At 31.3% G+C, this 26,817-nt stretch overlaps 7 protein-coding genes across 11 annotated transcripts; 4 read left to right on the top strand and 3 right to left on the bottom strand.

The window, feature by feature from the left end:
- The first annotated feature begins 495 nt into the window (after positions 1 to 495).
- On the top strand, positions 496 to 5,844 carry LOC109598979 (nose resistant to fluoxetine protein 6-like). Its single transcript, XM_049969839.1, has 10 exons — positions 496 to 828; positions 1,043 to 1,239; positions 1,293 to 1,507; positions 1,562 to 1,829; positions 1,882 to 2,211; positions 2,260 to 2,447; positions 2,935 to 3,260; positions 3,534 to 3,676; positions 3,736 to 3,844; positions 5,639 to 5,844. Exons 1-10 carry the CDS (start codon positions 504 to 506, stop codon positions 5,743 to 5,745), a joined length of 2,208 nt encoding a protein of 735 aa, XP_049825796.1. The 5' UTR covers positions 496 to 503; the 3' UTR covers positions 5,746 to 5,844.
- Positions 5,845 to 6,528: 684 nt separating this feature from the next.
- Positions 6,529 to 9,702, bottom strand: LOC109599008 (beta-1,4-glucuronyltransferase 1-like). Of its 2 annotated transcripts, XM_020014925.2 has the most exons (5): positions 9,351 to 9,702; positions 7,627 to 8,061; positions 7,262 to 7,572; positions 6,935 to 7,209; positions 6,529 to 6,883 (listed from the first exon to the last, which is right to left on the bottom strand). In XM_020014925.2, exons 2-5 carry the CDS (start codon positions 8,028 to 8,030, stop codon positions 6,554 to 6,556), a joined length of 1,320 nt encoding a protein of 439 aa, XP_019870484.2. In that variant the 5' UTR covers positions 8,031 to 8,061; positions 9,351 to 9,702; the 3' UTR covers positions 6,529 to 6,553. The 2 variants fall into 2 exon arrangements, with proteins under 2 accessions (XP_019870484.2, XP_049825793.1); XM_049969836.1 differs by lacking the exon at positions 9,351 to 9,702 and having other exon boundaries at positions 7,627 to 8,463.
- Positions 9,703 to 10,180: 478 nt separating this feature from the next.
- On the bottom strand, positions 10,181 to 10,949 carry LOC109599009 (uncharacterized). Its single transcript, XM_020014926.2, has 2 exons — positions 10,626 to 10,949; positions 10,181 to 10,569 (listed from the first exon to the last, which is right to left on the bottom strand). The coding sequence occupies exons 1-2, from the start codon at positions 10,668 to 10,670 to the stop codon at positions 10,213 to 10,215; spliced, it is 402 nt and encodes a 133-aa protein (XP_019870485.1). The 5' UTR covers positions 10,671 to 10,949; the 3' UTR covers positions 10,181 to 10,212.
- A 181-nt stretch (positions 10,950 to 11,130) lies between these two features.
- LOC109598977 (odorant receptor 4) lies at positions 11,131 to 13,068 on the top strand. Its single transcript, XM_049969838.1, has 6 exons — positions 11,131 to 11,929; positions 11,983 to 12,196; positions 12,250 to 12,349; positions 12,402 to 12,506; positions 12,556 to 12,711; positions 12,763 to 13,068. The coding sequence occupies exons 1-6, from the start codon at positions 11,320 to 11,322 to the stop codon at positions 12,811 to 12,813; spliced, it is 1,236 nt and encodes a 411-aa protein (XP_049825795.1). The 5' UTR covers positions 11,131 to 11,319; the 3' UTR covers positions 12,814 to 13,068.
- Positions 13,069 to 13,196: 128 nt separating this feature from the next.
- Positions 13,197 to 15,284, top strand: LOC109598976 (odorant receptor 4-like). 2 transcript variants are annotated; one of them, XM_020014888.2, is made up of 6 exons: positions 13,197 to 13,905; positions 13,960 to 14,173; positions 14,228 to 14,327; positions 14,378 to 14,482; positions 14,530 to 14,685; positions 14,737 to 15,284. In XM_020014888.2, the coding sequence occupies exons 1-6, from the start codon at positions 13,296 to 13,298 to the stop codon at positions 14,785 to 14,787; spliced, it is 1,236 nt and encodes a 411-aa protein (XP_019870447.2). In that variant the 5' UTR covers positions 13,197 to 13,295; the 3' UTR covers positions 14,788 to 15,284. The 2 variants fall into 2 exon arrangements, with proteins under 2 accessions (XP_019870447.2, XP_049825794.1); XM_049969837.1 differs by having other exon boundaries at positions 13,960 to 14,327.
- Positions 15,285 to 15,423: 139 nt separating this feature from the next.
- On the bottom strand, positions 15,424 to 16,012 carry LOC109599010 (uncharacterized). The gene is made up of 2 exons (XM_020014928.2): positions 15,795 to 16,012; positions 15,424 to 15,658 (listed from the first exon to the last, which is right to left on the bottom strand). The coding sequence occupies exons 1-2, from the start codon at positions 15,985 to 15,987 to the stop codon at positions 15,474 to 15,476; spliced, it is 378 nt and encodes a 125-aa protein (XP_019870487.1). The 5' UTR covers positions 15,988 to 16,012; the 3' UTR covers positions 15,424 to 15,473.
- A 786-nt stretch (positions 16,013 to 16,798) lies between these two features.
- Positions 16,799 to 26,745, top strand: LOC109599014 (potassium channel subfamily K member 2). Of its 3 annotated transcripts, none has more exons than XM_049970213.1 (4): positions 16,799 to 17,037; positions 23,286 to 23,612; positions 25,854 to 26,099; positions 26,155 to 26,745. In XM_049970213.1, exons 1-4 carry the CDS (start codon positions 16,851 to 16,853, stop codon positions 26,622 to 26,624), a joined length of 1,230 nt encoding a protein of 409 aa, XP_049826170.1. In that variant the 5' UTR covers positions 16,799 to 16,850; the 3' UTR covers positions 26,625 to 26,745. The 3 variants fall into 3 exon arrangements, with proteins under 3 accessions (XP_049826170.1, XP_019870502.2, XP_019870503.2); XM_020014943.2 differs by lacking the exon at positions 16,799 to 17,037 and adding an exon at positions 18,759 to 18,862; XM_020014944.2 differs by lacking the exon at positions 16,799 to 17,037 and adding an exon at positions 21,027 to 21,350.
- Positions 26,746 to 26,817: the final 72 nt, after the last annotated feature.

The following is a 26,817-nucleotide window of genomic DNA, read 5'->3' as shown; positions in this document are numbered from 1 at the left end:
TAGTGTGGTTTAATACCTAAAATTATCTGTCTAGATTAATTACTTACTATGAAGTTCAAAGTCTGAACATGATTAGGACTCTTAATTGGTGTTGATTGATTACAATGGTTGTTGGTGTTTGAGACATAAAGTTCCACCACTTTGCTGCCCATACTGAATTTAACTAACCGAAAAGAGTTACTGACTGATGAGCCCCAATTTACTCGTTGTCAGTGCAAAAACGCCAAGATAATCAAGGACCGCAGTCGGTAATTGCGTATTCCCTTTGAAATAACATGGAATTAGCATAATAGATACTCGGCGTGAAGATTGAAGTGTGCCCGTCATTATAATAATCATTCTTTTTCTTTCGAACTTCCACAAGGCAAAGTATAATTTTAAAATAAAACGGCAAACTTGTAATTTGCATCGAAATTAAACTTCAGGGTTTATAAAGGAGGCAAAAACGCGTGAACATCAAACAGAAGTGTACCATGCAGTTCACGTTGACGAACCTCACCTCCATGATGTTCTCATTATGTCTGTTAATGAACTGCAGGAACACGAGTTTAACGAGTTCGAAACCAATTAGGGAAACATCTAAGAATCACACGGATGAGGTTGACAATGAGCCGGTGGTGGCGAGGGTGGAGACTAAGGCCACGATAATCAAACCGGAGACGAACGAAACGAAACCAGAACCGGTGAAACTGACTGTGAAACAGGGCATTACGATGAATCAAATTTTAAGTGTGTACGCGTTAAGCGATGCGTCCGATCAACGCTGCAAAAACCACTCGTCCGAGTTTGCAAATGGATTGAGAGCGTTCCGACCGTGGGCACTTAAAAGTAATGACGCTTGAGTGTGTTGTTGGTGTGCCGTCGAACGAAATTGAGCGGCAACGAAAGAGATCCCATCATAACTCTTTTTTGTTCACATGCGACCTTTTCCGTCCATCTAATTTTGTATTGTTTGTTTTATCTGTATTTCAGTGGATTCAGCTCTGTTTATCAACTTCTTGTTGTGTTGTTTTTTGTAATATTTAAGTGGTATTCGTTTCAGTGTTCGACTCTTCTTCGAAGCTTCAGTCCGGCATCCTCCTGGGAAACTTGGTGGAGTATGGAAGCTTCCAACAATGCCTCGAAATATACGAAAACACTGACTCCGGAGTGATACGTGGAAAGCACTGCAATTTAAAAATTGTTCCCAGTCTTAAACTGATCAAAACAATTCTCTCTTACAGAAACATATCAGAACAAGTTATAACTAACACGTACGTCCTCAACCTAACATAGTACATGCTTTCTTTCAGAGATTTAAAAAGGTCTACATTTTTGTGCAAAACTCAACGTTTGACTGGTCTGTTTGTGTGCCAGACTCCTGTGACCACAAAGAAGTTTTAACACATTTTGAAAAAGTTGTTTATTCTTTATCTGAAGGGTTGGACATTACTGTAACACTTGAAGAGGAGGACTGTTACACAATATTTTCAAACAAGCCTCTAACTACCATCGAATGGGCAGTCATGTAATTTTACTTCTATATCTTTGTCTACATTAATTAACATAAGTGTAATTTTAGAGGTTCTTTCGCAGCATTTATTGGAGTTTTAGTCATTTGTACAATAATTGACACGTACATGATCGAGGAAGAAGCTTTGAAACACAATCTTATCATTATATTCTCTTTGTGGAGGAACTCCAAAGAAATTTTCTCCAAAAACAAAGGGGACCAAACATTAGATTGCGTCCATGGTATACGATTCTTGAGTACTAGCTACGTCATCATTGGACACAGATATCTCATGATGATGTTCTTTCCCGTCATTAATAGCCTCCAAATTATGACTGTAAGTTACCACCCTATTAATTGTCACAAATAATAATAATAATAACTTGTAGTGGGTTCTGTACTACAGAAGTACCGTAATCACTGGAGGTACTTTGTGCGTAGACAGCTTTTTTATGATAAGTGGCATGTTGGTCAGCTTGGGTTACTTTAAACTACTGGAAAAGACTGGACGGATGAACTGGGCAATGTTTTACATTTACAGGTATCTGAGGATCACTCCTCCTTTAGCTGTTGTGGTGTTGTGGTACTCCACACTGATTCAGCACTTTGGTTCTGGTCCTTTATGGAACGACATGCTGGATATTATACAAAAACCTTGCCAGGAATATTGGTGGGCTACTATTTTGCACATCCAGAACTACGTTCATCCATTTCCACTTGTAAGAAAGATCTCCTTGGGTTGTTCTTTTGGTGAATATAATTTTTAGTGCATGACTCAAACGTGGTACTTGACCTGCGACATGCAGTACTATTTCCTGTCACCGTTCCTTTTAATTGCTTTATCCAAAGGAACGGTTATTGGAGGAATGGTTTGTTTTGCAGCATTTGTCGGTTCAATCGCAATTAACTTTTATCTAGCCTGGATACACGAGTACAGTGGTGGCGTGCCAGTAACGTAAGTTATCATCTGAGATGTCAGTTAAACTTTAATGAAATTCCAACCTGTAATTACTCGCATCAAGAGTCATTCAATATTTTGTTAATGTTGTGACCCAGTTTCCCATACTTGTCTCAAACGCCGAACATAATTAATGACAAGCAATAACCCTGCTCAAAGTTTCGCATCACACAACAGAAAAACTATTAATTACTCAATCTCGTTTACAAAATGTGATGGACAATTACAACACCAAGTACAATATACGAAGGCATTTGGACAATTCCATTACTTTACCGCATTCCGGCAAGTTTCGGGGATAGCTCAAATTATGACGGTAATACAAAATGAATTTTACGGCCAACATGCACACATGTATGCGAGTGGGGATCGTAATAATCGCGAAGCATGTTGCTTTAATAATTCCTGTTTTAGAACTTTGGGTGTTTAATTGTAGTTATTCGTGAGGAAAATTAGAATATCCGTATATTAACTTTTATTTCAGTAACTCATTGTTTAGCACCAAGTATTTCCAATACCACTACATAACGCCACATACCAGAGCTTCGACTTATATCATTGGACTTGTGCTTGGCTACGTGATCCACAAGACCAGAAACATCAAAGTGGAAATGTCCTATTTAACAGTCATACTGGGGTGGATTTTGTGCGTGGTTGTAATGTTAGCATCACTTGTTGGTTGTCATTCTTTTCACGCAGAAGAAAGCGTTTATAATCGCTTTGAATCCAGCATCTTCTTGTCGTTTTCGAGGTCGGCTTGGACCTTCGGAGTTGTATGGGTCGTCTGGGCCTGCATCAAGGGACACGGAGGTAAAAGAATAACGACTTTAATAGTAGTGAACTTCGTCTTGAGTGGCGTTTAATAATTTTCCAACATGACCACATTCCCCGAGAGATTAGGGGCGATGACACTTAAAAATTTAATTTGACGGATATGAGCGGGCCCATTCGGAAGGGGGATATTTATAAGCCAATATCATGGACCGCCAAGCAGATACCCTTTCCCAGGGGTATTTGCTGTAAATCAGGATTTGTTTTTTGCTCGAAACCCAATATAGATTCAATGGAATTTTATGATTGCAGGTCCCATAAACGTGATTTTATCTCATCACACGTTCCGGGTTCTGGGCAAGATTAGTTACGGGATGTATCTGCTGCACATGCAGATGCAGTACATGATGAGCGGAGCAAGGAAACAGCCAGGATATTTTTCCGACTTCGATGCGGTAATTTGTTTTATACAACAAGCTTATTGAATAATACATTATTGATGGATGTTTTCTAGTTGTACTCTTCGTTTGCTGATTTATTTATAATGGTTATAATCGGATTTATTTTCACCGTATGTTTCGAATCTCCGCTAATTAAACTGCTCTCCATTTTTATATTAGGAGGTGAGTGCCCCATCTGTTATTACAAATTCACGCTGGGGAAGCTTTTAGGAATAATTAGGGGTATTATATGTTTCCTGATTTGAAAATATTTTCTCGTTTACATTTTCCTGCAATTTGTATCATGTATAGGAAGATAAATTTTCCAAATGTATCGAGAAATTGGAGCTTACAGAAATAATTAATGTGGGATGTAATAAATTACCACTTTAATCCGAAATATTTGTTGCCAAATAAATCGTTAAATTGTAGACAACCAAATGTGAATCCCACATTTGTTCAAACCGTAAAACAACAGTAAACATTTACTCCATGCTTAAATATTAATTTTGACGAGGATTACATTCCCTTAGTTTATACAGTAGTGGTCATTATTATTAATTAAAATTAATTTATTCCTATTATTATAAAAAGTACTACATTCTTATTCTATAAAATGTATATATATATATATATATATATATATATATATATATATATTTCTGAATTGAGTAGGAAAAAAAATAGAAATTAACCTAACCTAACCTATTTTTATATTTTTTTCATGATTTCTAATATATATTTTTTAAGTAATCCATTATTAATTTTCAATAATTTACGAAAAATTGTTATTGAAAAAGAAATCAAGTTTTTAATATTCCATTTGAAATAATTTCTATTTTACCATCAATAGATAAAATTAAATTTATTATCGACTGAATTTACTCAAAGTTTTCGAGATATATGTTGGGTTAGTAAGTTTTTCTATTTATATCTAATATTTTTAGAATGTCAGGCGTTGAAAGTTATTAAATTTGTAAAATTACGTTTTTTTTTTGAAAATATTCTATTTTTGATGAACTCCATACATACACTATAAAAAAATTGTTCATAAAAATCTCAAAAATAAGTAATTTTCAAATACATAATTATTAATTATTCTGGTCCAAGACAAGTTCTCCATCATCCATATATATATATATATATCAGATATTCAGTGTATCATGTATATATATATATATATATATATATATATATATATATATATATGAAAAAACATTGATTATCTGATTTTCTATAATTGTTAAATTTTCAAAAATTCATAAAAATTATTATTATTATTAAATTATTTTTGATGAACTTTTTGAAAAAAAAAGTATATAGTAAAAAAAAAAATGTTCATAAAAATTTCAAGCAAAAATCAGCATTTTTTCAAACTTAAAATCAATTTTTCTTTAAGAAATCTTAATTTTTTTATTGTTCGATCAAAACATATTCTTTAATTTGCCAAAGAGAATTGAAGTTTCAAGTAGAATATTTTGAAAAAAATATTGTTTTTTGACAGTCTAATTATCCAGTTATCCATTTTCATTCAAATTTTTCAAACTCAAACAACTTTTTTCGTAGCTACCACTTGACTAGTTCCTCAAAATTTTTTTAAAATACGGCTAACGATTACATTATTTAATCGTAAACACTTCTCTTCATGTTTCTCTCGATCTTGATAAAGCTGAATTATTATTTTTCTTAAAGTTTCACTTTCAATCAATGGTTAAATAACTAGCAATTGATTGCTAGTAAATTAACGATATAAATTCTCAGAGAGCCATAAAAAGACCAAAAAGTAAAAAGTTGTTATAATTTTGTCCACTGAAAAATAAAAAAGTATCCAATTTTTTAAAGAATAAAATTAGTTTCATCAATTGCTTAGTAGACATCCAATTCAAGTAGAACAGTTAATGTTTTTAATGTATTTTAATAAGTTGGTGTAATTATGGCCACCACTGTATGCTATATCCTAATATGTTACATTTTTAGGGGCTGCCAAAAAGAAAATAAATCCCAATGTAAACACAAAAGTTATTGATGTGAAAGAACAACAATTAAAAGAAAAAAATAAAGAGAAACTATTTACTGTAACTTAGTTAACTAAGTAAAATCTGTAGTAAAAAATATTTGTATAGTAATAAAAGGGTTAATTTCGGTTCTGGCCTAAAATTTACTTTAATAAAATTGGAAACATGTTGAATAGTTTCACTGAATCATCATCCTATTTCATATGCATAGAAACTGACATCAGTATAATAATCTCCATCACATATCCCCTAGTGAGTTTTATACTATACTTAAAATTATCAAATTACAGACCAAGATAAAAATACGCTGATTAGATCCCCTGACATTCTATAAATATGAGCAAACCTTTAAAAATGACAGACCCTAGTTCTAAATTGCAGGCTTAAACATCGGGAAAGTCCCCTTTCGTTTTATGTTTGACTTTAAGGAACTTTTACCGAAGGACAAAATAAATTTGTGAATTACCGTTTTTACATAACCGCAATCTGTTTGACAAAAGTGTATAATTACCTTGAAAGGGACCGCCACATTTTAATTATTCCAGACAGGACTGTTTAAATTCACTTTGAAAACTTATCTTGGATGGTTTTTTAAAAAGCCACTTTATTGTGGCACATCAACTTGCTCCTTTGTCGCTTATCGTGTTTTGCCAAGTTGGACGTCTAGTATGAACACATTTCTATACGTCAAGGAAATTATGTGAGGACTTGATAGGTTCAAGTTCTGGGAATGCGGAGGCGAGATAGAATTATACAAGTATAATTAGCATATGTATGGAACGTAATTTAAAGCACTGAAATTATTCCTGGTGTTTATACTGGGAGTCCACATGCTTTGAAATGAAAAGCGGATTGATTTAGGCAATTCTTTATTAATCTATTGCAATTGACATCTGGGTTTATTCTTGTATTTAAGCAGAAACGTGTTTAAGGTTTTGTTATATTGTCTTTTATTTTCTGCTTCGAACTTACTCCTCCACGTCTCGTAATAAGTTTTAACCTTCTTAATACCTGGCCAGTGGACCAGGAAAGCACCATCTAGGATAACTAGCTTATAATCTAAAAGGCACATCTCCAACATCTGAAGCATTTTATCCTGAAGTCCCTCCCATGAAAGGGCTTCACTATACAATGGCTCAAAATGAGACCCAATATAAATGGGTTCCCACCTTTGATATGGTATCTCTCTCCTTGTTGTCATAAAGGGCTAAAACAAATCACGTTAATACTAATAAAACTCCAAATGCAACATCAGCACCGTAACTTGGGATCCGGAATCAGCCTCGATCCATCGTTCGATTCCGGGAAACTTTTGGCAATGGAAGCACATGTATCTATGAAAATATACGGAGTGTTCTGTCTTTAGTAGCGACAGCAGGGCGGCCTTATTTCTAGGAACTTCCACGTAGGACTCTACTTCGAAAACAGGCACTACGAATACTAATTTTGAGTTTGCGCTTATTGATATGCGATACTTGTCCAACATTTCGACGAATCTGCTCGCTAGTTTCTCGCTGGGCAGCAGCTGGATGTCTGCGAAAACATTTTGTTTGTACTACTCTTAAAATTATTGACTTATTGGTACCTGAGACTAAAATATGCTTGGTATCTGCGGAAACTCTGGCGGCATTCCTACAAACGTTAATGGGGTAAGCTATGTCTCGATACTCGGACCTGAAGGTGGTGATCTTTTCAACATCCGGAACGTTACAATTCGCTGGCCTGGAAAAGTCCGAGTTGTGCAAATCCGGCGGCAGGTTTTTCATGAACACCAGATGCAGCGACACTCTTGACATATCTGGAAGACAGTAACATAGTTGGTTGACCACTTGAAGTATGGATCCGGCGTCTGTATGTGGGGCGAAGGCTGCTACACTAATTGGGCCCTCCCACAACCTTAAACAAAATAATTTTTAATTAACTTGGTTAACCTGGCACTTGTTTGAGTACCTGGCAACTTCTGCGATGTAATTGGTGAATTCAGCTGATATATGAGTGGCGTAAGTGACGCCAGGCAAATCACCACCATACTTGCTTTCCACGACGTTGTACAATATTCTGTACTCGCTGTTCTTTCCAATTTCGGGGGTGGCCGTCAAGTCTGTGTCGTTATATTTAAAGTCGTGCGGAAGGCCATAGTTGAACGTGCAATAACTCTCGTTACTAGGATATGGATGTGCGTAGCCGACGAAACTACCTGGATATTTGTAATCAGTCTTATAGTTGAGTTTTTCAAGCAGGCGTTGCTTCAAGTAGAACGGATTCCGGTTGATGTACGAGATTGATAGGAAGATGCACGTGAAGATTACGGTCAGTCGGAAGATCCTCTTGCATTTGTACACGAAAGTGACCATGGCATTAGGTCAGAGTAGCTGATGAAATAATCTTGAAGAATATTAAAAGAATCTTATTACTAATTGTAAGAAATGGAATTATTATATATTATTCATATTTTTTAATACGTAAAGGTTAAACATTTTTATTTTTTAATTTGATACCCAAATTCTAGTTTTCAGTAGAAATAAAATTAATTTAAAAAACAATAAGTAACTAACTGAAGTAAGTAAATAAATGTACAGTAGTGGTCATAATTATAGCAACTTATTAAAATATCCTACAGGGACAAAACTATACAAAAATTTGATATGTCCACAGTGAAACATAGTGACGACTCAATTATGCTATGGGGTTGAACAAAAAACATAAATACAAAATTGTGAATTGGTTAAAAGTCCAAAGCATCGATGTTTTGCCCTTAAAAATTTTACAATTTTAAATGCACAGCAATTCAAGAAACTTGAAGGAATATTAGGGCATTAAACAAAATGTTAATGGTAAATAAAATAATACAGATTTAATCATAAAATATTTATAGAAAAACATTTTATAGAATAATAGTAAATATAATTTAGTATAGTAATTTTATAGAACTATAGTAAATTAATATTATTTTAATAGTCCACATTAAATAAAAAAGATATATGGGCAAAATATTTAATTTTGTGTTACTATAATAATGACCACTACTGTATATTTGTATATTTATTTATTTTTGTTTTATACATTATAAATTATTCGAATAATTCGAATATTCAATTATTTTTTTATTAAAATTCAAATTTATTTATTCTATGATATTAATTTTTTAAATTTAATAGAATTTTTGAACTATTCTGTTAAAAATTATGATGTGCGCCTGAATGTTATGCAACCCATAATACATATCAACAAAATTATTTTCAATTCAAATTCTTCACTATTAATTTGCAGTACTATTTAATATTTTTCAATTATTAACCCAGGTTGGATATAAATATACAAACATTAACACTAATTATGTAATTTTATTATTTTTTATTATAATAAAAAATTTCATTAATTAAAAATAATAATGTTTTACCCATTTATCAATATAAAATTAAGTTAAAACCAACAGAAATAAAAAAAAATGTTTCTAATATTAAAATAATATTTACGACAATTTTAGTTTGTTATTCCCCTAAGTATAAAATATTAAAATCGTGTTTCCCCAATTCCAGACAAGACAGTCACAAATTATGATAAACATTTCTTCATTAATTTAAATTGAACGAATATAATTCAATTGCCCGAAGGTAATTTAATAATATCGGTTCAATATAAATTAAACAGTAATTAAAAAAACAGTCACTCACCAGCATCTAAATCCGCTTATCAGGAAGAACGAGCCGATCCATTTTTCATCACCGGAATAGTTGAAGAGACAATTATATACAAAACAAATAAAACGAAGAGCACATGTTGAAATTACATTGTCGCAAGTTGGGGGTGGTTAGCGCCAACTGGCGGTTGGAGCGCAAGGGAACGATTGCAGAATGCGGAAAATTCACATTCCCAAACGGATCAATACTGGAAATGTTGACGGCAAGATTATGGGAGTAGTCTAACAGAAATTTGGTCGATTGATTAGAAACCGATAAATTAATAAATAAATAATAATTTGTTCAGTACTTGCTTATCAAATATTATCATTCACATCGAAGAACTCCTTCGAAAACTGACTAAAATAGGTCCCATTATTTGATCAATATTATCAGATAAGATATATAAAAATTATTGAGTAACTGTAATTATTATTAGTTATATACGAGAAATTACAGTAAAATTAAGCAAAAGTTCATTTCCTTATTAAATAATTTTACTTAAATTTTGTAATATCCATAAATGTTTATTATGGTGTGTGTAACATTTATTTTTATTATTATAATGTTAATAATTCTTTGAAATTATCACCAGTTGTAACAGGTAATTGTGAAAGGATCGAAATTACTTTACTCACTATGTTAAATATCTTCCTTCTTAAATGCCACACTTTCTATTTAGTTTACTTATTTTGAAGATAAAGTGTTTCATGTCAATTATCATAGAATATTTTGCTATAAAAAACTTTCTGTTGTGATTAATAACTTTATTAAAAAACACCAATTACATCTAAAACGTCGTTAAGAAAAAATAGAACAGTAAATCAGCATAAATATTTATTAGACAAAAAAATAACTACAATAATCCAAGAGGTTTCGGCGAATTCTTCTTGTAGCACAAGAAGGCTTCGTAGGCGGTGACCTCCGGAGTGTCCTTCTTGACCGCACAGCTCTCGTACAACTTTTCGGCGGCCTCCTTGTCGTCCAATATCTTCGTCAGCACTTTCAGTGAGTTTTCCTTTTGGAAGTCGCCCTTGTCGTCCTGGAAGCCGTTCAGTTTGTTGGCGCAGAAGATGTAATCTCTGAATTTGGCGCCGTCCTTGGCATCGCCGGATTCCGCGTTCTTTATCACGTCCTTGTCGATTCCCACTTTCGTCAGGCACTGTTTGTGGTTGTCCACGATTTTCTTGCGGTCCTCATCCGGTAATTCAGCCTGTTAAACAAGTGTTCAATGAAACGACGCCAGTTGACTGATAGTTAAAATTGTACCTGCACACTAACGATGATCAGAAGCGCCACACACAGTTTCTTCATCTCGTACGATCCTCTTCGAGCTCAACTATCATAGTGCATTAAATCGGCGACTGTCATCCAATTTATACTACATGTGTAAAAATGTACCCGTCATTATTGGGTTGAGTCGAACGGCGTGTTTTGATTTTCACTTTCTAACGGTTTATTGTAAGCAAATCAGATGTGCCTACATGTTCATGTAGTTAATTTACAATATGACAGGAGTTAGATGTAAATCAAATATTAATCCGCCATATAAATTACACGATTTTAAAGCCGTATTCGCTCAAAGAAAGCTGACTCACGTATTAGAAAACGGTATTTTAATGGGGGGCATTAGCACTGTCCACAAATTAATTATAACGACTAGATCACATGCAACTCTTTGCAAATTATTCAAATAACAGTCTGTAAAAACTGTTTTTAGCTAACTGTATTTATATATTTATCATGCAGCATCTTATTAAAAATAAATTGAAGTAAATTACTGACCACGTGTACCTTGTTGCGACTTGAAAAATGCATAATTACACCATATTGATAGTTTAATTACAAGTTGCAAAACCCCCAGGTTCGCGAGCAAAACAAGATGAATTTTTAAAAAACAATTAAAATTTGACCTGCTATAAAAGCAGCAAATAAACGATTTGCGACTCACAAACCTCCAACCATGCACGGTTACCACAAGAACTTCTTCGAAACCAACTTTTTGAGTTTCAAAATGTTCGGGATTTGGGTCCCCAACAATTTATCAGTGGTGCAAAGGTCATTGTATGATCTTTACATTGTTACCCTTTTAGCCATTGCTGGGTTATATTTTATCTCCGAAATAATCGTCATCAAAGACACACGCAAGAACTTATTTGATCTGCTCTCCAACATTGGGATGTTGGTCACCCACGTTGTGGGCGTCAGCAAGTTTGCGACCATGTTTTTGAAACGGGAAAAGATCGAGGGGATGATGAAGAAATTGCAAAGCGACAGATTCAAGTACGAGTCAGTCGGTGACTTCAAACCTTGCGAAATTTTTAATGCTAGCAAAGAAGTGTCTTCGAAGCACACTTGGAGCTTGATTTGTGTTTATGGATTCGTCGGGATTTCTGCACACTTTTCTGCGCTTATTAGCATGAGACAGGCCTCTTCTCAAGACTACATTAATTGCAATGATTATGTTCCTTACTACGGTTATGTCCCTTTCACCTTAGATACCATTGGGAAGTGCCATTTCTTGTTTTTCTTTATGGATGTTCCCCTTGTCATCTTTGCCCTTCATATTGCAGGTAAAAATAATTTTATAGGTACCATTTTTGTTTTTCATCTCAAGCACTTCCAGCATTTGATTCTTTGTTTGGAGCTATTTCAAATTGCCTTAAATGCCAACTTTTGATTGTCTCCGAAGCTTTCACTTCTATCAGAATACGTGTTCTGACAAAGTTAAAGCTACCTGAAACCTTTCAAACCTTCAGAGATGAGGAACATCCAAAATTAGAGCAAGCTATGTATGATGAAATGAAACATTGCACTCAACATTTAGAAACCCTTATAAGGTACCAATATTTACAAAATGAATCATCATTCTTTATTTATTTTTTTATTGTAGTGTCCACCAAGATATTGAAGAAATGTTCACGTATGTCATACTAGCCCAATCTCTAGTGTCACTAGTAGTATATGCTACAGGTTTATACGTTGGTTCCTACGTAATAACTAAAACTGTATATTGAATTTAAGGTTCACTTTTTAAAATTTTAGATACCACTTATGTCTCCAGAATTTTTTCCTCGAATGTTGTATTTTTTGGCTATTCTCATGCAGTTTGCGACCTATTGTTGGTATGGCAGTGAAATTATTTATGCTGTAAGTACTTAAAACCAATTTAAATATACAATTACGTGAAAATTTTAAGGGAAGTAATGTGGGCCCATCAATTTTTAACTGTGATTGGACCAGTGCCAGTCAAAGATTCAAGAAGGCAATGATATTGAATATCATAAGAATGAGATATGGGTTATATTTTTCTATTGGAAAATTTACCCCTTTGACTGTTGCAACGTTGATAGCCGTAAATTAACTCGTTGATTAAAATATTGATTAATTATCGCCATGGTTTTAGGTTTTACGAGGATCTTTTTCATACTTTGCTGTATTTAAAAGTATGGAGTAGTTCACGTCATAGATTTTTCAACAATTTGTTCATTAGCAGTCACATTATATACTATCTATTTATGATCAAAGTTACACTTTAGTTAGATTATGATAAATTAATGTAACACCATTTAGTTTAGTGTTTATCTAAAATTTACCATCTGGTTTTTACTCTAATTAACAGATGAAAACATCATAAAAGTGTCCTTGTAAAGAATTTTTGAAAACAGTTGCATTGTAAAGAAGAAATAAATAAATTATGTGTGAATTTCAATCATCTTTAAAACGTGTTCTTTGAATACTTGTTCTAAAAATGAATAAATTCTGATGAAATTGTCTCCATATTGATGGGATAATTGTTGCAAAACTGCCTGTTTAGTAACTAAAACAAGATGAATTTTTAAAAAACAATTAACCAACATTTACAGTACATTAAATAATTAAAATTCGACCTATTATAAAAGCAGCAAATGGATTATTTACTATTCAGAACCTCCAAACATGCACGGTTACCACGCGAACTTTTTCGAAACCATCGTCCTGACTCTGAAATTATTTGGGATATGGGTTCCCAACAATTTATCAAATTTTAAAGAAAAACTGTACCATTTTTACATGTGTACATTTTTGGGTATTGCATGGTTGTACTTCATCTCTGAAATAATTATCATCAAAGACACCCACAAGAGTCTATTCGATCTGATCTCCAACATAGGATTGCTGATAACTCATGTCGTGGGTGTCATCAAGTTTTCTACGTTATTTTTTAGAAGGAAGAAGATTGAAGAAATGATGCAGATTTTGCAAAGTAACCGTTTTAAATACGAATCCGTCGGTGACTTCAAACCGTCCGACATGTTCAACGAAAGCAAGGAAATATCTTCGAAACATACTTGGTGCTTGTTTGTTGTTTACGGACTGGTCGGCATATCCGCACATTTTTCTGGCCTCATTAACATGGGAGGCATATCTTCTGATGAAGTTATCAATTGTAGTGACTATGTGGCTTATTACAGTTACTTTCCTTTTAATATGGATAGTATTGGAAAGTGTCACATATTGTTTTTCTTAATGGATGTTCCCCTTATTATTTTTGCTCTTTATATTGCAGGTGAATTTTATATTATTCCATCTTATTTTTTTTTTTCAAACTTTTAACTTTTAGCTTTCGATTCTTTGTTTGGAACACTTGCAAATTGTCTTAAATGTCAACTTTTGATAGTCTGTAAAGCGTTTACTTCTATCAGAGAAAGAGTTTTAACAAAATTAAACCTACCACAGGATTTTCAAATTTTCAGAGACGAACAACACCCAATGTTAGAACAAGCTTTGTTTGAAGAGATGAAACGCTGTACCGTACATTTAAGTTACTTAATACGGTCTCTATTATACCATCTAGTAAAAAACACTTATTATTTTTATTTTTATTGTAGTGTTCATACAGGTATAGAAGAAATCTTCACATATGTCATCCTAACGCAGTCCATTGTGTCATTAATAGTATTTGCCACATGTTTATACGTGGGTTCTTCAGTAAGTACTAAACTGTTAGCTCTTTGATAGCTCACATTTTAAAATTGCAGGTACCACTTATGTCCCCAGAATTTTTCTCTCACATGGAATATTTTGTGGCAGTTTTCATGCAATTTACCACTTACTGTTGGTACGGCAGTGAAATCATTTTTGCTGTAAGTTGCCCAAAAATAATTGACACAAATAACTTGTAAATTTACAGGGACATAGTGTGGGTCCATCCATTTTCAATTCCGACTGGACCAGCACCAGCGAAAGATTCAAAAAGGCAATGATACTGAACATTATAAGGATGAGAAATGGGTTACATTTTTCCATTGGTAAATTCACACCTCTGACCGTCGCAACTTTAATAACGGTAATTTATATCACCGATTAAAAACTGGATTAATTGTGGCACGTGTTTTAGGTTTTACGAGGCTCCTTTTCATACTTTGCTGTTTTCAAAAGTATGGAATGAGTTCTTGAGTTCAATTTGGCTCATTATTTTGCACCAGGGTCAATTTTTTTCTTACTAATACACTCCTCTCGTCTTATATGTCCTTGTGTTTTTATTAATAACCTAATTATTTATAATATTGAAGACATCCTTGTGCTTGTTTGTTGTTTATGGACTAGTCGGCGTATCTGCACATTTTTCTGGCCTCATTAACATCATCTGAAGAAGTTATCAATTGTAATAGCTATGTGGATTATTACAGTTACGTTCCTTTTAATATGAATAGTATGGAAAGTGTCACATATTGTTTTTCTTAATGGATGTTCCCCTTATTATTTTTGCTTTTTATATTGAATTTTATATTAATTCCACGTCCATACTGAACATTATAAGGATGAGAAATGGATTACATTTTTCTGTTGGCAAATTTACACCTCTTACTATCGCAACTTTAATAACTTAAATAATTTATCTCACAGATTGAAATCTAGATTAATTGCGGGACGTATTTTAGGTTTTAAACTTTGCAGTTTTCAAAAGTATGGAATGAGTTTTGGAGTTCAAATGGGCTCGTTTTTCACAATGTTTTGCACCAGGGTCACATAATAATATTTATTTCTTAAGAATACACCAATAAATTAAAATATTATAAAGAGTAATTTTTTTATTTATAAACTAATTCTGTATAATCAGATTATAAATTTTAATCACATAACTTCTCTACAAACTCCTCCATCAGCTTGATGTCCTGGTGGACAATTAGGACTAACATCAACAATGTTTTTATTTTCAAGTTTAGGTAGAGGTTTACTAGAATCTTGTTTTACGGTTGTGTGTAATATTTCTGGTTGTTCTGTTTTGGCATCAACAAACATCTCGTCTATAAGTTTATCTAAAAATAATAACTAATTTAAACTTAACTGCGTTTAATTATTTTTATGCAGTTATCATATAATTTATGTTGTGTTTAATATTAAGATAATTTTCTTATTACGTACTAAAATGATCTAATAAATTAAATAACTTACCTTTCTTCTCATTTACAATGTCTTTGCAGTTATCCACCTCAATATTTATACGATGAAAACTAACCTTATTAATCACGTCATATGTACCACATTTAACCCTATGAGCAGCATTAAATATTGATTCAACAATTGCATTTGCATCTAAAACACAAACAATCAAACAACAGAACAAAACTAGTTGTGTGTGCTTCATGGTGATCTTGAAACTGCATAATTGTTTGTTTCAAATTAATTTTACTAAATGTATAAACAATTTTATTCATATCAGTAAGAAAGTCTCGACCAAATAACATTGATAACTTTTGAGAAATTTTAGTTATCGCCGTTTATCAACAAACCGTGTATTTATGGTTATTACATCGCGTTTTTTTAATTTATGAATGTTGCGTAGATAATTTTTCCATAATGGCAAAAGAGTGCCGTAACTTTATGGGATCGTAAATTATTTAAAACATTGAAAATGTTAGTTTTCGATTTCCAATTAATAAACAACAATAACCGAAACGTTCATTTGGAAACAGTCCAGATAAATGTTAAGTCGCTACGTGACAATTATTAATGAACGGATACAGAACATCAATTCGTCCGTTCTGGGTGGTGCAACCCCATATTGTATGCTATGGAGACAGCACGCCATGGCAAGGAGTGTCCCCCCATTAGGCCGGACCCAACCCCACGGCAGTTTCCATTAAGTCGCCAAACATCTACCTTCACAAGTTTATGAATGGAACGTGTCCCATTAAGTGCGTGTTCTGGTGCCATCCGTACGCATTCATCTCCTGGATAAGGCTCCTTTAGGCGAGGTAAATTTACCCTCTTTCTCATTGGCCACAAATTAAATTATTCACCTTTCTTGTATTAATGGCCAAATAAGTACTGTTAACTTCTTCATTTTTGATTGAACGTCATTGGAAGGAATTACAGGAACGACTGGTCGATTGTTGTTTTTTTTCTCTGGATTCCAGTACAGGGCGACCGGTCGTGGATGGAGCAGTTGAAACAATCGATTATTCCACCTTGCTCCCCCTTACTTACTTACAGGTATTCGGATCGAATATGTACGAAGCGGTGACCGACCATTGTGGCATTACGATAGCGGGCCGCAACGGTTGCGGAGAGTGCGAAAATTACAAGTTGAGCACCAGCTACGAGGAGGAGGAATCGGTGAGATCAGTTGCGCCGGAAAAACCGCCGAGAAGAAACCGATTGACGAGACAACGGTCCAGACACAATGCTAATGAAGGTGGGTCAACGCACCAGCACTTTACGATCCGATCAATTCACCGCATTCACCGATTTTTACTGCTCAACTTTATGCTAATGAAAATTATGAAAAATTCGTTATGTTAATTAATTTGTATTTTAGATAATTTAATTTATATTTAAATTAAAATCTGGATCATTTAGTCAACGTACCCTCAATTACAGCCAAAGATTTCAAAATTTCTAAAAAATATATTAATTTAAAAATTTAATTATTTTTCTTCAAGTAGCTTTATTTAGAACACATTAGTTAAGAATTAAAATGTTCTAATTTACAAACAATTAATGAAGATGACAGTTCATTGAATATTCATTACTGAATAAATGTTTGTTTTTTAAATTTATTATGGTAGTTTGTAATATAATTTCTTGAATTAGAGCATAATTTTCTCAACATAAATAAATGAAAGCTTCCACAAATGACTTTTAAATGGAACAAAATATATTTATAGATTCAGTTCAGTTAAAAAAAAATTCTAATTTTATTTAAAATTAAATATTCTTTAGAATCTACAAGCACTATTGAATTAATCAATTAATTGACTTCATTCTAATTTTGATTTCATTAAATTATTTATTCAAAATTTCTTAAGCAAATAATCAAAAAATAAATAATGTATTTTCAATAAATTGTTAAAAATTTTCAAATTAAAATTATAAAATTAATTATAAAATGTAAAAAAAGATTTTAATTAATATTAAATGACAGATGACAAAATAATAAAAAACATTCAAAATAATTTTAGTTATACAGAAATTTAATATTTATTCTTCTAATTTAGAAACAGTTTATTCAACATATATTTTTTTCAATTCATTTAGAATAAAATTCAATAATAATTCATAATTTTTGACTTAAAGAAGACAAGTTTGGTTACATTAAAAATTAATATTATTTCTTCAGTTTAGACTTAATTTTTAATTCACTTAGAGTAAAATTCAATTTTTATATTTATTGAGTAATAAAAAATAAATAAATAAAAGTTTTTCCTAGTTTCGTTAACAAAATTGAAACAAAAAGTGCTCAATAAAATTACTTTATAATATATTGAAATTTAAAAATAATATAGAATATACAAAGTGCATTATTGAACTATTATTTATGAGTTTAGTCTATTGAATTGTGTGTTCATTTATTCACAATCTCTTACGTAAATTAGATAACGATTTCCATTCATATTTACTGTCATTATTTAATTTTTTTAAGTGTCAATTTTCTTTCGATTTCATGCCTTTTATCACTGCTGTAATAAACCCTAATTAAATATAATAAATAATGCATTTTTAATAGATTTTCCTAGGAACATTACAACATATATAATTATTTAAACGCTTATTAACAATAATATTAAACAAATACATTGAAAAGCCTGAAGTTCAATTTGAGGAGCTACAGTAAAAAACCTACGCCACTCTTATTACGAAATGAATCTTAATAATTGACATAAAAATTACCAAATTGACGGTAATTATAGAACAATCGTTCATATGATCATTCAAGGTAACTAAGTAACTTCCTGGATCAAACAATTACCGTTCTCTTAGCATTTGAAATTAGTAGAATATCTGAACAAGAGTTATAATTAGCGAAAATGTGAAGCTCATGAAAAAAAAATTTGTGATATATTAATTAAAGCCTGATCGAAATTATGTCAGTTTGATTTATGTCAATTATGGTTGACTAAAACTAATACTTATACAATTTTATGTTATTTATGTTTAATTCAATTAGTGTATTTTTGTTAATACTCATTTGATGAAAAAGTATGCTGAAAACAATTTGATGAATCAAAATAAAAAAAGCCGTGAGTAAATAATTTTATAATGATTGTGACAGTAGTAATTTTTCTCATTTAATTTTATGACAAAGTAGTTTTCAGAAATGCATTTGAATAATTTTTGTAATTTCTCCATTTTTTCTCAATTTTTTACTTACAAGTTGGATTAGAAATGTTCCTTGTCTAAATCAATAATTATATATCAAAAGAAAAAGCAATATTATTACTTGAAAATTGGTATTATTATTTTATTAGGAGTGACTCGTATAAGCTAAAGTACATATGTTGTATTATTCTTACAGAGCTATACAAATTACTATAATTTTAGTTATCAACTTTAATATTTAATTAAGTAACAAACAATAAATTATCAATATATTTTTTATTCTATTTAAATCAAAATATTTCAGATATTTTTATTGTTTCATGTACATAAACAAAATTATTAATTTAGTTTAAGCAATTCAATAAAATCAATTATAAGAAGTTAATTGATATGTTAGTATTAATTATTTGATTAGGTATTAATTACTTTTTTGAACGAACATATTGGGGAAATATAAAATTAAACGAAGATATTATTTATAAGTTCATTAATTTAATCTTCAATAAATATTTATTAAGAGATTAATTAATACAATGTTTATTTTATTAATACCTTACTTATCTCCTTAATAAGACAGTAAGATTAATTTACAAAGTTTAATATATTACTACCTTACTTTTTATTAAGACAAGTAATTCTTTTGATTTAGGATTCTTTAGAAGCACTTTTTTAATTAATCTAGTCTAAAAATTTTCCAACATTAATCCATTTGTTTCGAAGTTACTGTGTACTTAAAAAAGATCTTTTACTGTTTTTATTTTTGAGTAATACTTTCTTAATTAATGAAAAAATAGTAAAAGTATCAAAATATTTTATTGTAATTAAAGATTTTTAGAAAGAAAGAAGAAATTTTTATCCATTCGTGTATACAAAAATTTTATTAATTTAAGTTACATTATGTGATAAAATGTATATAATATGTTATTACTAAAACATTTAATTAAAACATTATTTGATTAGTTATTAATTATTCTCTTGAAAGAACATCTTAAATAAAAAAAAATTAAACGAGGCAATTTTTTACCTTTTTAATAACACAGTAATTACTTTTTTTAATGACACTTTGTGACAAGACAAAAATGATTGAAATAAAACATAATACATATAGTAGTGTCCATAATTATAGCAACTTATTAAAATATATTAAAAATATTACCTGTATCACTTTTTGTTTTTGTCTTATTGTTATTGTTGTAGCAATCTAATTTATTTTATTTTTTTTTAAATTTATTTTTCAATGGACAAAATTATTGAAATTTTTAACATTTTGGTCTTTCATTGCTCTCTGTGAGTTTCTACTAAAAATATGAAACTAATTTTGATTTAGAATCACATTCCACAAAACAATGTGGGTGAGTAATTTTTAGTAACGAGTCTAAAGTTAATAAAATAATGATGGTTCTGCTTACGTTAAATGTCCTACAGACATAAAACTTCATAAGGGTTTGTTATACCCGCCGTGAAACATGGTGGAGGTTCAATTCTGGCGGAGGCCCTTAGACTGATATAATGAACAACAATTTGCTTCCATATATTGAAGAAATGATGCTTTTAATAAAGGTGTTTCAACATGAAAATAATCCCAAACAAATACCAAATTGTTATGGATTGGTTAAAAGACCAATGCATCCATATTTTGTCTTGACCACCACAATCTTCAGACAGGGTTGATGTAGAAATTTTTACAAATTTAAATGACTCATCACAGCAATTCAAGAAGATGAAAGAATATTGACATGTCATATTTTATTTTCCAACAGTTCACATTAATTTAAACATCAATTAATATTTTATTAAGAGGGCAATTAATTCTCATGTTATTAATTAACATTCTTACCTTTTTAAATAAGAGAATAATTACTTTTTTTATTAACACATTGATAAAACAGGAAAGAATCAAATAAAACACCATACAAAAACAATTAATTCCAGACCTTTTATTCAATCAAATTAACAAAACCATGAATACATATCACAAATCCATAACGATTGAACGATTTCACAGAATTACATTTGCAATTTATTTTTCACAAACCCGTACGATTGTTCAATGAACAATCGGCGATGCCACAGACGTGCACGGTAAAAATGACGGACTAATTAGTTTGGAAACACTGTAATTTAGTGGAGCATTATAATCACACGAGGTAATACACACAACAACATTACATAATGCCCGATCCGGTCGTCGTTTAGTCGGACGCTGTTCGTAAAGGCGGCCCCGCATACGGTCAGGTGGCCGAAATGAAAACGCCGCTTTCAGCGTGATTTTTTTTCTGTAAATTACGGGCGTAATTAATTTTTCGGTTCAGCGTCCGCACAAGGTTGACAATGTGTAGTGCAAATTTACATGCGGCACGTCGATTGTGATAAAAAAATTGTGGAAAAATGTCCTTTGTTTTTGTTGTTGTAAGTATGGAAGTTTAATGGAAGTGTTGTAAATCTGTGTAAAACTTTTGTTTCATTTAATGTGTACATGTTGGATCGATCAATCGATGATCTGAGTTAAAATTAGTCCGTTCCAAGGTGAAAATTCATTGTGGCTTACGGATTTATTTATTTTATATAGTTATAGATAAAAACTAATTTAAATTCTTTATTTAACCAAGGTCACATAAATATATTGAATTATAAAATAAAACTTTTAATATTATACTGAAAATGTTAAATTATTCACAATATTGAAATAAATGCACGATAACGAATTTATTATCTGTGAAATTTCAAAGAAAATAAAATTTCAAATACAATTACGTGTTAATTGATTGTTTAATTAATTCATATAGATAATCTGTTTAAATTTAAATATGCAAGGTATTTCTAAAATGATGCTCTTGATTAATTTTGATTAACGCAGTCGTTTTTGAGATATTTAAGTTTTAATGTTTGAGAAAAATTAAAATATACATTAAAAATTATAATAACTCAAAAACGGATGAGTTAATCAAAATTAATCAAAGAATGTAAAAAGTTGATTAGTTTTAAAAAATATTCAGTGGCACAGAAAATAGGGCGAGAAAAGAGGGGAACGCTCAATTTAATTTAATTGTCAAAAAATTAAAAGTTGGATTATTTTAAAGTCTACAAATATATAAAATAAAATATATTAGTGTGTGTAAAGTAAAAAAATACGTTTAATAGGTTCATCATTATTGAAAATTATTATTAACACTTGTCATTAAACATTTTTCACAAAAATATTAAAGCAAATATTTACCATTACCACCGTGCTGGTAATTGTTAAATAAATATACTTAACATCCTTATTAGAAAACAGTCTTTATTATGTCAGTATAGTATTTTATTATAAAAACGTGTCAGGAACATAATGAAAACACTGGAGAATATAAATAGTCCACAAAATCGATTGTACAAAAATATCAATGAAGTATTTTTGACCAAAATTTACTTTATGCATGAATTTCTTTAATTTATTTTAGATATTTTTTAATTAATATATAAAATACACTTTCTCGTCCATATTTTAAACCTGTAACATACAATTAAATACACATTTTTGCTGTTAATTAAGAAATGTATTTCTAAAACGAAGGGGATTGTTATACAATGAAATAAAATAAATTAAATAAGTTACAAAATCAGTATTAATAGAATTAATAATTAATTAAATGGCATTCAAGTTATTTAACTTAACAACTTTTTTACAAGTTACAAAAAAACGTAAAAAAGAAAGATAGCCAGAAGTTACTTATGATTAATTAATTTATGTTAATGTTATAGGGTTATTGATCTTTCTATTTCACCAAAAAACATTATTTGAATAGTAATAATTTATTTTTTTTCCACTGAACTATAAACAAGCATCATGTATGTGTTACATTCTTGTATAAATTATTCCATTAAAATATAATTTTGGCATATCATTGTATTGTGTAAGTTCTTGCTAAACGTTATTCAGCAGTACGATTTCTTATTGTTATTCCAAACAGAGACTGTTTGCAATTCATATGTACACGCAAAACGCTCACAGAAAATTAAACTTTATTAAATTTCCACAAACAAATTAACAATAAAATTGCACAAAACCACATACAGTCGGGCGTTATCGCTTAAATAAACTAATTAAAGTTAAATAAGGAAAGGCCGCAATTAAATATCCGAAGTGAGGAAAAAAATCATTAAAAATTCAATCTATTGTTGCAGTTCAAGTCGATAACCAAACACATTTATTACGACCATTAGCTAACATGCTAACGGCAATTGGATTGCCAACTGCAGTATCAATTAATAACGATAAACCATGCGGAGACCTTGACTCAAAAAATGGGTTTCATAAGACAAAATGCGGAATAAAGGGATTGTAACGAACAATTTTTTTTGCAGTCGTCGCGAAGTTTAGTATGAAAAGTTGCGGCAACGTGGCCGACAGCTGCGTTACCATTGACCAAATCAACCTGGAGAACGGATTCAGCCGCAGCAAACTGGTGGAGCGGTCGGCGCAAACCAGCCACCTCATCCCCTACAGGCTTCGATTTTGGCCCAGGCTCAAGTCGAACGTCAAGCTAGGACCGTCGGAGAGTAGCTGCACGAAACTAAGGCTAATATGCTTGTGCAGGGTGGTGAGTCAGTGGCTACTGTCGCAGGTCGGGCTCACGCTCATACTTTTCATATGGGCTCTGGTCGGGGCTTACGGATTTTTAATTACAGAAGGTAATGTGGGGAAGGACACCTGCCAATAGTTTTGCCCTACAACACTTATTGATTTGTTAGTGGTTTTTCGGTTATATTTGAACGGCTGTCCACGTAACAATGGCATTGTTCGACGAAAATAGACTTGCATACAATATTGGTTCTGTTGTAATTATGAGGCTTTAATGCAAAAAATACTTTTATCAAAATTCCTCGAAAATTATAATGGGTTTTCGCGAATGGGTTAACAATAATTACATATAATAAAATAGTAATATAAAGAATCTCTAAAGCCTACTAACATTATTCTATAATTTTTTTTAAGTTAGATCTTAAAATATTTTGGAGCATAAATATCTCAATTTTAGATTTATTTGGAGCAGTTTTTCTACAATATTTTTTATTATTATATACTCTTAAGCTAAAAAATCTTTAGTATTTTTAAAAACTTTCATAAAGTTTTTAATTTTTAGATAAACATGCATTAATGAATTAAAAATATATTCAAATATCTAAATTTTAGAATAATTTAGAGCAATTGGGTTTTTCTACAACCCTTTTTAATTTCAAAGAATCTTTTAGTTTTTATTTTTGGGTATTATTTTTAATTAAGCTTTTCTGCAGAACTTCTATAAAATACTCCAAAAAATCTCTAAAAAACATTAATATAATTCTATAAAATATTCAAAATGTTTTTTATATAAATTTTTAGAGAAATATTATAAATTTATATATTTAAAAATAAGGTTGATTGTTGAACATTTATGGACTAAAAATATATTGAAATATGTAAATTTTAAGATTATTTAGAGCAACAGTACTTTTTAATTTTCTTTATTCCAAAATATCTCTAAAATCCATTAATAATACTTCACAAAATATTTATTTATCTTTAGAAGTTGAACGCCAAAATAACAAAGTATCTTTTAATTTTTACTTTTGAGTACTATCTTCAATTAAGTTTTCTTGCAGAATCCCTAAAGAATATTAATATAATTCTATAAAATATTAAAGTTACAAAGTATCTTAGTAAGTTTTTTAAATAATATTTTTCATATCCATTTTTAGAGGAATATTCAAAATTTATAAATTTAAAATTAAGATTGATGGATTGAAAATATATTCAAATATCTAAATTTTAGGATTATGTAGAGCAATTATATTTTTCTGCAGCACTTTTTAATTTTTTTTAATCCAAAATATCTTTAAAATCCATTATTATTACTTCAGAAAATATTTATTTATCTTTTGAAGTTGAACTGTAAAAGTACAAAGTATCTTTTAGTTTTTATTTTGAGTACTATTTTTAATTAAGTTTTCCTATAGATTTCTAAAAAATACTCCAAAATATCTTTAAACCACAATCTATGTTATGTATTTTTAAAGGAATACTTAAAATTTATATATTTAAAATTATAGTTGGTTTTGAACCACAGGAATACACAAAATTTATATATTTAAAATTATAGTTGATTGTTGGACTACAATTTTAACAAAAAAATATGTTTTTGTACTGTAGTATATTCTTTAAGAAAAAAAATCAAATATTTTAGTTTCAAATTTATTTATGGTAAATAATAAATAAAAATTATACATTACTGTATAAAATGAACTTCAATATTGCATATTAATCTAAAATACAGTACCTTGGCAATATCAGAGACCTTATGCAATATAAAAATACTTCAACCCCGTTCAGATTAATCGCGGTACATTACTTCCACTTATCAGCAATATTTAAATAGGCCAGCAAAATCCGTATGCACGCATTCGACCTTTTCCTGTATTTTCTTCCAGTAAAGTTCAGTCGATTCGTGTCGGACACTTTGCAGTAACAGTATAACAAATTCACCGCATTGCAGATCGTATCTCGGAAATTGCTTGTTTTGTCATTAGAATAAGTTTATGGCATGAAAGTGGAGGCAAGGACCTGTTTTATAAGTATCGTGCTACCTTTGTAAACGGTTTTATTTTTTTGAAGAAATCTGTAGGATGTAATAAATTTGAATTCGTCGGAAAAATGCGACGTGTATCAATTAACGTGGATTTAATGGTATTCGCAAGTTTTTCTCTTTGATAATGGATGTTTTGTGCAAAAAAAAACTGTTGTTTTGCACTAATTAATCCAGTCACGCAAATATAATGAAGTACTGACGATTATATATTAGTTTTTACACTTTTACTCTATAATTTACGAAGGGGTAAACACTAAAACACCATGGTAACTTATTGTAATTTATTTCTTTTATTCATTTTATTTAGGACCAAGAGAGCAGCAACAATCCGATGACATAATACGAATCCAAGACGAAATAGCATTGGAACTGACTGACCAGCTGGAAAAATCAACGCACACAAACTGGCCTGAGGTAATGCACAAGTACATGGATAAACACAAAAAATTGCTTCTGGAAGCTGTCAGTGCTGGCTACGGCGAAGGCGGTGAGGGAAGAATATGGACCTATCCCGGCTGCATCCTATTTTCCGTCTCTCTACTCACCACTCTGGGTAAAACCCTGAAATTCCTTAGACAGCAACGTAACTTTAAATCATAATATTCAAGGCTTTGGAGCGCCAGTGCCCCGTACACCACAGGGCCGCGGAGCCGCCATACTGTTCGCCGCCGTGGGCATACCCCTTCACTTCCTGCTAATCCTCAACATGGGCAACCTCATGGCCATCAAACTCCAAAAGCTGGCGTTCAAAGGCAACCCCTCCGACCTCCCACAGCCCAACGCGCCGCTGTGGCTGAAGTGGTTCCCGGTGGTGGTCATCACCCTCTACTACTTCCTGGGCGTCATTTTCTTCGGTTTCGTGCGACAGCGTGACGCCATCGATAGCTTCATGTTCCCACTGGATTTCACGGCGGTGGGAGGCGTGGCCAGTGTGGCGGGTCATGTGAGGGTGTTGTACGCCCTATATTTGGAGGTGGCGGTCACACTGGCGGCGATAATAGTCTCCCTGATACAAGCTTCCACCACCAGAGGTATAGTCGACCTCTGTCTGAGGTTGGGCTTACTCACAAACACCTGAACACCATCACCGAGCTGACGTATTGTTAAGGTCAATTGTTTTACGGGTTGTACGCAAGATGTCTTTCTAGAAGTGATACAGTTGTGATTTATGCAAAGTTAATAAAGATTTAACTGTGTTGTATATGTTTATCATTCCTTTTTACTACTTTAGCCAACAACAACTTCAGGCATAAGAATTGAGGGTTATTTAA

The sequence above is a fragment of the Aethina tumida genome, chromosome 7, assembly GCF_024364675.1.
Source record: "Aethina tumida isolate Nest 87 chromosome 7, icAetTumi1.1, whole genome shotgun sequence".
Classification (NCBI taxonomy): Eukaryota; Metazoa; Arthropoda; class Insecta; order Coleoptera; family Nitidulidae; genus Aethina; species Aethina tumida.
Note: the sequence above shows the minus strand (reverse complement) of the source record. Positions and strands in the feature narration are given on the sequence as shown.

Excerpts from the sequence above, each read along its gene's own strand:
- LOC109598979 (XM_049969839.1), top strand. The coding sequence starts at position 504 with ATGATGTTCTCATTATGTCTGTTAATGAACTGCAGGAACACGAGTTTA. Across the intron at positions 1,830-1,881 it reads ATAGCCTCCAAATTATGACT|TGGGTTCTGTACTACAGAAG; the intron begins GTAAGTTACCAC and ends AATAACTTGTAG. Across the intron at positions 2,212-2,259 it reads ACGTTCATCCATTTCCACTT|TGCATGACTCAAACGTGGTA; the intron begins GTAAGAAAGATC and ends TATAATTTTTAG.
- LOC109599008 (XM_020014925.2), bottom strand. The coding sequence starts at position 8,030 with ATGGTCACTTTCGTGTACAAATGCAAGAGGATCTTCCGACTGACCGTA. Across the intron at positions 7,573-7,626 it reads TACATCGCAGAAGTTGCCAG|GTTGTGGGAGGGCCCAATTA; the intron begins GTACTCAAACAA and ends ATTTTGTTTAAG. Across the intron at positions 6,884-6,934 it reads ATTCCGGATCCCAAGTTACG|CCCTTTATGACAACAAGGAG; the intron begins GTGCTGATGTTG and ends GATTTGTTTTAG.
- LOC109599009 (XM_020014926.2), bottom strand. The coding sequence starts at position 10,670 with ATGAAGAAACTGTGTGTGGCGCTTCTGATCATCGTTAGTGTGCAG. Across the intron at positions 10,570-10,625 it reads TGATCATCGTTAGTGTGCAG|GCTGAATTACCGGATGAGGA; the intron begins GTACAATTTTAA and ends CTTGTTTAACAG.
- LOC109598977 (XM_049969838.1), top strand. The coding sequence starts at position 11,320 with ATGCACGGTTACCACAAGAACTTCTTCGAAACCAACTTTTTGAGTTTC. Across the intron at positions 12,197-12,249 it reads CATTTAGAAACCCTTATAAG|TGTCCACCAAGATATTGAAG; the intron begins GTACCAATATTT and ends TTTTTATTGTAG. Across the intron at positions 12,350-12,401 it reads GTTTATACGTTGGTTCCTAC|ATACCACTTATGTCTCCAGA; the intron begins GTAATAACTAAA and ends TTAAAATTTTAG.
- LOC109598976 (XM_049969837.1), top strand. The coding sequence starts at position 13,296 with ATGCACGGTTACCACGCGAACTTTTTCGAAACCATCGTCCTGACTCTG. Across the intron at positions 14,328-14,377 it reads GTTTATACGTGGGTTCTTCA|GTACCACTTATGTCCCCAGA; the intron begins GTAAGTACTAAA and ends TTAAAATTGCAG. Across the intron at positions 14,686-14,736 it reads CCGTCGCAACTTTAATAACG|GTTTTACGAGGCTCCTTTTC; the intron begins GTAATTTATATC and ends CACGTGTTTTAG.
- LOC109599010 (XM_020014928.2), bottom strand. The coding sequence starts at position 15,987 with ATGAAGCACACACAACTAGTTTTGTTCTGTTGTTTGATTGTTTGTGTT. Across the intron at positions 15,659-15,794 it reads CATTGTAAATGAGAAGAAAG|ATAAACTTATAGACGAGATG; the intron begins GTAAGTTATTTA and ends TATTATTTTTAG.
- LOC109599014 (XM_049970213.1), top strand. The coding sequence starts at position 16,851 with ATGTACGAAGCGGTGACCGACCATTGTGGCATTACGATAGCGGGCCGC. Across the intron at positions 23,613-25,853 it reads CGGATTTTTAATTACAGAAG|GACCAAGAGAGCAGCAACAA; the intron begins GTAATGTGGGGA and ends CATTTTATTTAG. Across the intron at positions 26,100-26,154 it reads CTCTCTACTCACCACTCTGG|GCTTTGGAGCGCCAGTGCCC; the intron begins GTAAAACCCTGA and ends ATAATATTCAAG.